General features: G+C 40.3%; 1 protein-coding gene across 4 annotated transcripts in view; it reads right to left on the bottom strand.

Annotated features, from left to right (window-relative positions):
* Positions 1 to 12,589, bottom strand: part of ARHGAP10 (Rho GTPase activating protein 10) — a 520,437-nt gene that overhangs the window by 287,499 nt on the left and 220,349 nt on the right. For all 4 annotated transcript variants that reach the window (XR_004539086.1, XM_033940409.1, XM_033940432.1 and 1 more), the window contains one exon: positions 12,521 to 12,586. Coding sequence is in view for 3 of the 4 variants with exons in the window: in XM_033940409.1 (XP_033796300.1) it covers positions 12,521 to 12,586 (66 nt within the window). In the remaining variant the exon portion in view is untranslated. The remainder of the gene's footprint in view (positions 1 to 12,520; positions 12,587 to 12,589) is intronic.

Below are 12,589 nucleotides of genomic sequence, written 5' to 3'. Positions count from 1 at the left end.
CTTTAAGAAAGACAGTTTTGTCCTCTGCCTTATTAGAAGCCTAAAATCTGCTTGCAAGAGAAATTCATATCCTGTATATCTACAGGAAATTGTGGGGCATGGAAACTAGTAGAAAGGGACTTGAGCAATGCACAAAGAACAAGAACTATGAAATTAGGAAGGCCAGTTGTTGCCTTAGGCGTGTACCCCAAGAGCTGTCAGGACATTGCAGAGATAATCAAAAACAACAATCTCGCGGTGACATTTCCATGCAGGACATATGCGTGCCACCGCTTCCACAGCTTTTAAGGATTTTCATTATTTTTTATTTATTTTTATTTATTTATTTATTTATTTATTTAGATTTTTATCCCGTCCTCCCAATAGCTCAGAACGGTTTACAAATGAACATACACAGTGCGGAGTAACTAGACATATAAGTAGTACAACAGGTTTAGTGGTTGGATTTATAGTTTTTAGAGAGAATTGAATACAGGGAGATTAAGCAGAGAGAGAGAAGGGGGAAATACCGTAGTTTAATTTACGGAAAGTTATAAGCATATAGATGCACGCCATTAGCGCTGTAGGGGGGCGTGGGGGGTGGGGTTGGGGGAACCCCCCAAATACACTGAAAACTCCCGTTTTTGCTGTTGGGGAGTTTTCAGTGTAGTGGGGAGTTCCCCCCCATACACACCCCAAAGGGAGCACAAGGACTTGTAAATGTAGTGGGGGGTTCTCACACACACACAGCGCTAACGGAAAGGCTTAAATGCGGGAGAATCAGCATCACGCATATATCCTGCGCGCAAATGTCGGCATGGGAATGTCAGCACGCCAAAGTCCAGTGCACTTTTGGCGTGTCACCATTATATGACATACCAGTGCTGACCTTTCTGCACCTTTTTGGAGCTAACAAAGGCTGGACACAACTGGTTTTGATTAGTTTGTAATTTCTACAAGGTAATGAGATTGTCAGTGTGATGTACATGGTTGCCATGCGTTATTTGCTGACATGTTGATTGACAGCTGTCTGTGTAACTTTGATCCGATTGCTAATAAAAGGCACGAAGCTTGAAGGGGTCTTTGAGTCTGTTCAGGAATCATGCTATTGTTAAGCCGTCCTGCACTTACTCCCGAAAACTTTCGTTTGCATTTCACTGATCCCATTTGTCTGTGTGAAGTTTCTTCCTCCCGCCACTCCAGCTCAGGAGTTCAAGGATCCCCGTCTGTTGTCTGCCTTAGAGGGTTTTCAGAGCAAACACTAAGAAACATTCAATATTGTTAAACAGTTAAATTAAAGGAATACATACACGTTAATCTTTTTTTTTATTTTTTTTTAATGGAACGTTTTTCATGGGATCAATGTCTCCAAATGGCTTAACTTCGGACATCACATGTAATAATTCAGTAACTAAACTATTTAACACAGCTATATACAATCGTTACCGGGCCAGACAGTGAAAACATCCATCAGAGTTATAGGCAAAAAAAGTAAATGTGGAGAAAAAGTCTCAAACTAATGTAGCAGCACTTAACATCAAAAGACACAGGATGCTGAAAACACTTCTGAACTACTCAACATTTCAACCCTGCAATATCAAAGGCTACATCACAGAACTTTTCCAAACACTTGCGATATTTGTCATCAGAACAAGTTGGGCTTTGTCTTATGATACTATTCTGTTTGGCATGGCTATGAGGAAAAAAAGTCAAATTTCATCTTATAACAAACTTCTATTTATAATGACAGGGGTGGCAATTCAGCACATTACGGCTAATTGGAAAAATTATACAAATCTTTATTATTCTTTTTGGTGGAATTCACTTTCTCACATTTTTAAAATGGAAAGAGCAATTGCTGTAAAGAAAGGTAATTATAACAACTTTATAAAGATCTGGGGGCCATTAGAGAATTATTGTAATGAATGAACATCGTTTTCCTTTCTGATGGATACATGTATTTTATTGGGGGGGGGAATTGGATGATTAATACTTTTATTTAATGATTGGATTTCTGTTGTATTATGAAAATTTCATTGAAGAATTGTTGGGTGGGGGGGAAAGGGTTATAATTTCTACTTTAATGGATTATATGTATAAGAATGTCAAGTGCTGTATATTTTATTAGTAATGTAATGTTTTAATATTAATCACTTGTTTGTCAGTTTTAAAATGAATAAAGAATTTAAAAAAATAAAAAAAAAAAGAACAAGTTGGGCTAGCCCTTTTTGACAGCCAAATAAATACGTCAGCACAAAGGCTGATGAAGCGACAGGAAAAATAAGTTTGACGTTGAGCAGGGTAATACCAAATGAATCACTGGAGACCTAAAAGTCGTTCCAGGACAAGAACCTTGAAGATTTTGTCTCAGTCAAGTCTAAGACTTTGCTTTAAATGATGGAGCTTCCAGATACATTTCTTGGATGTAGACCCAGAAAAGACTTCCAGCAGCCTGTGGAGACAGTGCGGGCCACTGCAGTGGTGAATGGTCATGCTGAACTTGGCATTGCTCTCATTCAAGAATACAGTGGCCTTATGACAAACAACAAGTCACAACTTCAATTCTTATTGCAGGTCTATCCAAATATCAAAAAACTGATATTGGCAGGACAACACTAATTTTGTTGCTTTTCTACAGCATTGCTGCATTATTGATTTCTATGTGGCAAAATGCTTGTCTGAATATGTTGCATAATTGATACAGAACTGATTCATGAAACAAATTTGTGTTTTTGCAATTTCGTTAATAAATATGCTAGTTTTGTCAACTCTGACAACTGAGCTCTCTCTAGATCAGTGGTTTCAAACTCAAACCCTTTGCAGGGCCACATTTTGGATTTGTAGGTGGTACTTGGAGGGCCGCAGAAAAAATAGTTAATGTCTTATTAAAGAAATGACAATTTTGCATGAGGTAAAACTCTTTATAGTTTATCAATCTTTCCTTTTGGCTAAGTCTTAACAAAGAGACACATGATCAAGAAATTGTTTGATTTTACTGTTGTGATTATGATAAACATACCGAGGGCCTCAAAATAGTACCTGGCGGGCTGCGAGTTTGAGCCCACTGCTATAGGCTAAGGCTCTTTACACCTGCATTGTGATGTCATAGAACTTTAAGGCAGATAAAGGCCAAATGGCCCATCCACTATCTCCTCCTCTCCCTATTGGCTAAGGCTCTTAATATTTGCATCTCCTCTTCCTATAGGCCACTGGTCTCCAACTCAAACCCTTTGCAGGGCCACATTTGGGATTTGTAGGGACTTGGAGGGCCTCAGAAAAATAGTTAATGTCTTATTAAAGAAATGACAATTTTGCATGAGGTAAAACTCTTTATAGTTTATCAATCTTTCCTTTTGGCTAAGTCTTAACAAAGAGACACATGATCAAGAAATTGTTTGATTTTACTGTTGTGATTATGATAAACATACCGAGGGCCTCAAAATAGTACCTGGCGGGCTGCGAGTTTGAGCCCACTGCTATAGGCTAAGGCTCTTTACACCTGCATTGTGATGTCATAGAACTTTATGGCAGATAAAGGCCAAATAGCCCATCCACTATCTCCTCTTCTCCCTATTGGCTAAGGCTCTTAATATTTGCATCTCCTCTTCCTATAGGCCAGTGGTCTCCAACTCAAACCCTTTGCAGGGCCACATTTTGGATTTGTAGGTGGTACTTGGAGGGCCGCAGAAAAAATAGTTAATGTCTTATTAAAGAAATGACAATTTTGTATGAGGTAAAACTCTTTATAGTTTATAAATCTTTCCTTTGAGCTATCTTAATAATAATATTGTCATCTAAAGCTAAAGGGACATATGATCAAGGAACTGTTTTATTTTATATTTGTGATTATGGTAAACATACAGAGAGCCTCAAAATAGTACCTGGCTGGCCGCATGTGGCCCCCGGGCCGCGAGTTTGAGACCACTGCTCTAGATATTCAAATAAAAGGTTTAAGTTTTTTAACAAATATTTTAACAATTCTACTACTACTATTAATTATTTCTATAGCGCTACCAGATGCACGCAGCGCTTAACAGAGTCACAAAGAGTAAGAAAACAGTCCCTGCTCAAAAGAGCTTACAATCTAAACAGGCAGAGTCAGACACAGGATGTCATGAATACAGTAAAGGGGAATGGATAATCAGCAGGCTGGGTTGGAGGGCAGAGGGGAGTACAGGATAATCAACCCATTGTGACATCACTGAGGAGGTTGGCTCTTATTGGTGGAATGAGGCATTATGGCATCACAATCTCAGCTCTGCTTCTCAAAGACTGAAACTCTTCACACTACTACTATGAATTAGTTCTATAGCGCTACCAGACACATGCAGCGCTGCAGAGTCACAAAGAATAAGAAAACGGTCCCTGCTCGAAAGAGCTTACAATCTAAACAGGCAAGACAGACAAACAGGATGTCATGGATACAGTTAATCAGCAGGTTGGGTTGGAGGGCAGTTCTAGGGGTTAAGACTTGAAAATCAGCATTTTTTCCTATTCTTTAAGCTCCATCCTAATACAGTTCACAATGTAAAAATCAAATAATGACATACTGTCATGCACATCTGTTGGGAAGAAGCACACACTATGTGCAGTAGCGCACACTCTTTAAGGACAGCTGACACTACCCCCTGGATTATTTATAGGTCGCCCAAAGTTGGGCCTCCAGGGCAGATGCATGTAAATTAATTTGTTAATGAAGTATCAACAATCAATAATTGGCGTTAACTGGCAACAATTTGTATTTGTGCATGTATCTGCCATTGTCTGTTATTGAGAAAGACATGAGGCAAGCCAAAGCTTGCCCTGGATCAGTAGCATGGAATGTTGCTACTCTTTGGCATTCCGGAATATTGTTTACTCTTTGAGATTCTGGAATGTTGCTACTCTTTGGGGATTCCACATGGAATGTTGCTATTCTTTGGAGTTATGGAATATTGTTTACTCTTTGAGATTCTGGAAATTTGCTACTCTTTGGGGATTCCACATGGAATGTTGCTATTCTTTGGAGTTCCAGAATATTGTTTATTCTTTGAGATTCTGGAATGTTGTTACTCTTTGGGGATTCCACATGGAATGTTGCTATTCTTTGGAGTTCCAGAATATTGTTTACTCTTTGAGATTCTGGAATGTTGCTACTCTTTGGGGATTCCACATGGAATGTTGCTACTCTTTGGCATTCCGGAATATTGTTTACTCTTTGAGATTCTGGAATGTTGCTACTCTTTAGGGATTCCACATGGAATGTTGCTATTCTTTGGAGTTATGGAATATTGTTTACTCTGAGATTCTAGAATGTTGCTAGTCTTTGGAGATTCCACATGGAATGTTTCTATTCTTTGGAGTTCCAGAATAATGTTTACTCTGAGATTCTGGAATATTGCTACTCTTTGGGGATTCCACATAGAATGTTGCTATTCTTTGGCATTCCAGAATATTGTTTACTCTTTGAGATTCTGGAATGTTGCAACTCTCTGGAGTTACAGAACATTGTTTACTCTTTGAGATTCTGGAATGTTGCTACTCTTTGGGGATTCCACATGGAATGTTGCTCTTCTTTGGAGTTCCAGAATATTGTTTACTCTGAGATTCTGGAATGTTGCTTCTCTGGGTTTTGGCCAGATACTAGTGATCTGGATTGGCCACCGTGAGAACAGACTACTGGGCTTGATGGACCAGTAAGGCTATTCTTATGTTCTATAAAATCTATGTCTAAATATAGCGTGCAATTCAAAAGAGGCATAGTGTTATGAGAGGAGAATTGGCAGATTGGGGCATTCCCAGAAGTTGGGAAGGATATTATAGAATAATGCAAGATGGAAAAAAAATCAATGATTTAGCTGGAGGTAGTGATACTCAGGCCATTATCTAAACCAGTGTTCTTCAACCTTTTTACACCCGTGGACCGGCAAACTACTAGGACTAAAATTTAAAAACCCCGTTTACGCCCCATCTCTGTGAGCTCAGTCCCCGCAAACCATCTGATCCCATCTGCACAAGCCGCAATTATGATTTTATATTGAACGTATTTTATTAAAGTATAAAAAGAAACAATATTCTGAACAATTATGATTTTATAAATACAATATACAGAGCACGGACCAACAAAACCCCTGTCTCCCCTCCCCTTCACATATATCCCCTCTACTATCAAGAAAACTGAACAAGCCAAGTTCATAGAAATATCATGCTAACAGAATACTGCAGTCCCCAGATATTCAACACCACTTGGAGTCCATGTAGCACTGTTAAATATCGAGAACATTTTTAAATGCTATAGCAAGCGACTGGGGAAACAAACATGGCAATTGAGAACTTTAAATATTAGAAACATAGAACATGATGGCAGAAAAGGGCCACGGCCCATCTAGTCTGCCCACACTAATGGCCCACCCCCTAACTACCTCCATGAAGAGATCCCTCATGCCAATCCCATCTTTTCTTAAAATCTGGCACACTGCTGGCCTCAATTACCTGTTGTAGAAGATTATTCCAGCGATCAACCACCCTTTCGGTGAAGAAATATTTTCTGGTGTCGCCATGAAATTTCCAACAGATGCCCTCTTGTTGCCATGGGTCCTTTAAGGAAAAAGAGATCCTCTTCCACCTCGATACAGCCTGTGACATATTTGAACGTCTCGATCATGTCTCCCCCTTCTCTCTGCGTTCCTCAATACAGCTGCAACTTACCCAGTCTTTCCTCATACGGGAGATCCTTGAGACCTGAGACCATCCTGGTGGCCATTCGCTGAACTGACTCAACTCTTCGCACATCTTTTTGATAATGCGGCCTCCAGAATTGTACACAGTATTCCAGATGGGGTCTCACCATGGATCTGTACAACAGCATTATGACCTCGGGCTTACGGCTAACGAAACTTCTACGGATACAGCCCATGATTTGTCTAGCCCTGGATGAAGCTTTCTCCACTTTATTGGCAGTCTTCACATCTTCGCTAATGATCACCCCCAAGTCACGTTCTGCTACAGTCCTTGCTAGGATCTCACCATTTAGGGTGTAAGTCCTGCATGGATTTTTGCCGCCAAGGTGCATGACCTTGCATTTTTTGGCATTGAAACTTAGTTGCCAAGTCTTTGACCAATGCTCCAGCAGGAGTAGGTCCTGCGTCATACTGTCGGGCATTGGGCTTTTGTCGGGCATTGTGCTTTCATCTGTTGTGCGGTTGCCTACTATGTTGCATAGTTTGGCGTCGTCAGCCTAGCTGTCGCTACCATTCAGCATTTTTAGTTGGCATTACTTATGTCAGCGAGGCCTATGGGAAATTATATCAATCTGACTCTGGCATGGGAATGCAGATAGACCCTGAGGGCAGGAGGATGGTTTTAAGTAGCCCTGATTGATATGTGTCAAGTAGCCCTGATTGAATCATGACTAGCTAAAAGGTGTTAATGTCTGATTAAGAGGGTGCTTAGGACAATGGGTCCAGGTGCATGGAACAAAGAAGCCAGAGGCTAATCCCATCACCATGCTTGCAAGTATCACACCCTCCTTAGCAATTAAATTAACCATTGTTTCAAACAGTTTGCAAGTTCTAAACAGAAAGATACTGGGGCATACAGGTTTCTATATTCAGCCAAGGTATAAAAGCCTCCTCTCTGCTCTATCAATCGAGCTATCAATCTATCTATCAATCTGTGGAGGAGAGGGGTCTTGGCTCTCTTTCTCTCTCTCTCTCTGCCTTTCCCTGAAACTTCACACTTCCTTCTGGACTCTGTAAAGCAGGGAAACTGCTTTGCTCTCTGCTTAATTGTAATGCTTAATTGTAATGCTTATAAATATTGCTTTTCTGTAAGCCTATTTCTATAATATATTCTTTATGCAATCACCTCTGGCTGTGCCTATTATTCTACTTCCTGGTGAAACTTTAGTGAGGGAACTGAATCTGGGACCAGCGTTTGTCAGTACGCCTTTTCACTTAACCCCTACCACCATACATTGGGGGTGCCACGAACAAAACTGACAGGCGTCATCGGCGAATAATGTAATTTTACCTCGAAGCCCCTCAGCCAAGTCTCTTATGAAGATGTTAAGTAGGATCGGGCACAAGACCAACTCCGCTGATCACCTCCGTCGTATCGGAGAGGGTACTGTTTACCACTACCCTCTGAAGTCTACCTCTAAGCCAGTCCCTAAACCATGCGGTTAATGTTTCACCCAGTTCCATCAAACCCATCTTGCTCAATAACCTGCGGTGTGGGACGCTATCAAACGCTTTGCTGAAGTCCAAGTACACGACGTCCAGGGACTCCCCTATATCCAGCTTTCTTGTTACCCAGTCAAAGAAGCTGATCAGATTTGATTGGCAGGGCCTTCCCTTCATAAAACCATGTTGATGGGATCTCTATTTTTACCCCATGCCCTCTGTAGTAAAAGAGCCCAGGGCCTGTAAGTCTAAGAATAGCATTGTATAGTTTCATGACTTGTTTGTCTCTTTTGACCGTTGCTCTAGCTGACTCTAGCCAGCCCTAGCTGAGTTCTTCTCGGTAATGTCTGGTGGAACCTGGTAGTGCTGGTTGGTTGTTATATAGAGAGAACAGATGTCATCTCTGACTGGTATTTGAACCTTTGTATACTGATAAAAGTAAGCAGATGACTTGTTTTGGACATGTGCTAGCCTGTGTTTCCAAGGTAAACATATGAGGAGAGACTGGAAGCCCTGAATATGTATACCCTAGAGCAGGGGTCTCCAAAGTCCCTCCTCGAGGGCCAAATCCAATCAGGTTTTCAGGATTTCCCCAATGAAAATGCATGAGATCTATGTGCATGTACTGCTTTCAATGCATATTCATTGGGGAAATCCCGAAAACCTGAATGGATACAGCCTTCGAGGAGGAAAGGAGGGACAGGGGAGATATGATTCAGACGTTCAAATACTTGAAAGTATTAACATAGAACAAAATCTTTTCCAGAGAAAGTAAAATGGTAAAACCAGAGGACATAATTTGAGGTTGAGGGGTGGTATATTCAAAAGAAATGCTGGGAAATTCTACTTTACGGAGAGGGTAGTGGATGCCTGGAATGCGCTCCCGAGAGAGGTGGTGGAGAGGAAAATGGTGACTGAGTTCAAAGAAGCGTGGTATGAACACAGAGGATCTAGAATCAGAAAATAATATAAAATATTGAACTAAGGCCAGTACTGGACAGACTTGCATGGTCTGTATATGGCCATTTGGGGGAGGATGGGCTGGAGAGGGCTTCAATGGCTGGGAGGGTGTAGATGGGCTGGAGAAGATTTTAACAGAGATTTCAGCAGTAGGAACCCAAGCACAGTACCGGGTAGAGCTTTGGATTTTTGCCCAGAAATAGCTAAGAAAAAAAAATTAAAAAAATTTTAATTGAATCAGGTTGGGCAGACTGGATGGACCATTCAGGTCATTATCTGCCGTCATCTACTATGTTACTATGTATTGCATGTGAATATTACTATAAAGGAAGTTTCTCAGTGTTGTTATGCTTGTAGCTCATCTGTGGAGTGAACACGTGAACTACCCAGAAATCCCTCCTGTGGAAGAAACTCCCTGCCTGACCGTAAACAGCTACCCAGTTTGTGAGAGGCACCCACAGTAAAGTATTATTTCTTTCCTCTGTAAATAAATATTATATTCATTCTTAGAAGAAGTTAGTATGTGCTGTTCTGTTCTCTTTATAGAAATCAGTGGCTGTCAAAACATGTTTTGCACTGGCCTGTTCTGACAAGTATGGCTAGGCAAAACACCCTCTTGAAATCTACCACCCACAAAAGAAGGGCATTCCACACTTTCCATGTAATGAATAGAAGAAAAAAAAAAAAGAAAAGATAACTAACTTGAAATTAATATGATAAAGGTCTGAATAATAAAAGCGCAGAGCAACAAATATTGAGCCACTAGTTAATTTTTCAAAATGTTTCACTGAAAACAAGTAGAATTAATAGGTCCATAATATTCCATATGTCCAACATATTTAGACATTTATGACCAAAATGACAGCTGAAGTTAGGCACCTAGATAGGTGTGGCTAGACAATCTAGGCAGTTAACTTATTTAAAAAGCCTTCATTGAAGAATTAATGCAGAGTGTAGGGGATTTAGTGGTGTATTTAATAAAGTTTGGAGCCCATTGGCTAAATTTGTAAAATTATAATAATGTATATTTATCTTATCTTTCCTTTTGTTCATGTACCTTTACACATCCATGGGGGGTGGGGGATTGGAGGGAGGGGAATAAATATTGATGGTGACATTTGGGTAACTTTATTCTTCATTTATACTATATATTATGTTATTGTTATATGTAGGAAAACTGAAAATCCTATATATGATATATATGTTACCTGTACAGATATTAATGTAATGTATGTAATACCTACTGTCTGATCATTTATATGACACTGTTTTAGATTATAAATCAATAAAGATTAAAAAAAAAAAAAAAGCCTTCATTGAAATTGCAATTAAATCGCAATTAATTAGATGGAAGGCGCCTGACTTGGTAGATGCCTACCCGCTTTAAGGTAGGTTCAACTCCAAGGTACCTATCAGAAAGTAGGGGGTGACCCATCAAATGCGCGCAGAATATTGGCACGCCGACATTTGAGCGCTGCCCCCTATTCCTTCCTGTTTGCGCTCTAAGGGAGGTTTTTTTTTGGGGGGAACCCCCCCTAATACACTCACACTCTCGTTGAGGATGGGTGTGGGGGAAACATCCCTCCAATACACTTACAGCTCGCCCTCTCTTCCCGAAGCCTTCCTGTTACCACTCTTCCGCTCTGAAGGGAATGTGGGGGGAACCCCTCCCCCTACAATCACATTCTCATTGAGGGGGGATGCCAACACACTCTCAATTTGAAGATTGCCCTAACCCTCCCCCCACTACACTTACAATTGTGCCCCGAAAATCCCGTTCCCTTCATGCGTACACTTGTCGGTGTGCGCATTTGACGGAGCGGAATTGTCGGGGCACAATTGTCATGCGCGCTATTGACGGTGTACTGAAAGAAGGTGTGGTTACGGGGCAGATCATGGGTGTGTTTTATGTTTACGGACAGATTATGAGTGTGCTTTAATTTAATTGCACTCATTTAGGCCAAGAAAACCCTAGCATTGAGTACCCTCAAAGTTTCAATGTCTACCGGTGCCCAAGACCACTTTAGGCTCTATGTGGCACAACTGCATAAATAGCATCCAACCTGTGATTAACATTTGTGCTCCTCAGCACCTATATGTTAGGCACCATTTATAGAATTAGGGCCCCGGTGCCTGTTTCAAGGGCAAATTTGAAGGAGTAACTGGACAGAAAAGCCAACTAGGCAGTCATCTAAAGTGCTTACCACCCTGAGTGTGCCCAATCTCATCGGATCTCAGAAGCTAAACAAGGTTGGGCATGGTTAGAACTTGGATGGGAGACCACCTAGGAATACCAGGTGCTGTAGGCTTTTTTTCTTATCCTATATATGGCAATTCGGTTTATGATGGTCTGGGGAGGGCTTTGATGGGAACTGTTTGTCTGCCTTATCTGTTTAGATTGTAAACTCTTTTGAGAAGGGACTGTCTTGTCTTCTTTGTGACTCTGTACAGTCTATAGAAATAATTAATAGTAGCAGTAGTAATTTACAACATGAGAAAAATGCTGGGCAGACTTTTACAGACTTTTTACTATTAATTATTTCTATTGGCTGGTATGTGACATGAACATAAGGTCTGATGTCTTTCCTTCTTTCCACAGATCATCTAAGCACTCATTGATTTAATTATTTCAGAACTTAAGTTTTGAAAATGTTACATAATTGAGGGCATACCAATTTATTGATTTTGAATTCCATTTTTGTTTTGAATTTTGCAATTGGTAGTTGTGGAATTATTGTTTTTTGTTTTATCGCTTGGTAAAACATTGAATTATACTGCTTTATTACCCTCTGATCATTCGTTCATCTCTCTTTCTCAACTCTACCTTACCCTAAGACAGTCATTGCAATGCTTTTATGTTTCACTTATATATTCTGATATTTGTTATTTATTGCCTTTGAAAGCTGGTCAAAAAATGTATTGTTATTCCAGTAAAAAAAGATATCATCTTGTTTTTTTTTTTGTTGTTGTTGCTTTATTTCTGTTCATTACCTTTTGAAAATGGACAGATACCACACCATTTTATCCACACTTTCAATGAAACCACATGAAGCCTGCCTTCTATCTGTCTCTGTACCAGGCTGATAGGAGCAACTCAGTTCCCAGTTTTCTTCATGCTATATGAAATCATGTAACTAGGACTTTGGTTCCGGGCCCAAATGCTTTCTGCAATTCCTCTAGGCTTCTAGTTTAATCCATGAGTTATGACGCTATTAGCCTTCCTTAGCTATGACTTGTCATCTGCCCCCCCCATCTCCACATCCCAAAGAGCCCAAGGAAAATAAGCAGTGTCCAAAAATTGAATTCAGGTTTCCCATTTCCTCCATGACAACATTTGGGCCCATCACAGTTTTATCCTCATAAAAAGACCTCCAAATACTCCGAGTCGTATCACCATTTCATTAGAACAGTGACATTACCTCGTGCTTCAACTGCACCGATACATTTTCTCACAATTGTGAATCCCATTTCATCTAACTGTGCCCCTA

The sequence above is a fragment of the Geotrypetes seraphini genome, chromosome 1 (genome assembly GCF_902459505.1).
Source record: "Geotrypetes seraphini chromosome 1, aGeoSer1.1, whole genome shotgun sequence".
NCBI lineage: Eukaryota > Metazoa > Chordata > Amphibia > Gymnophiona > Dermophiidae > Geotrypetes > Geotrypetes seraphini.
This window is presented reverse-complemented; position numbering and strand designations above follow the sequence as displayed.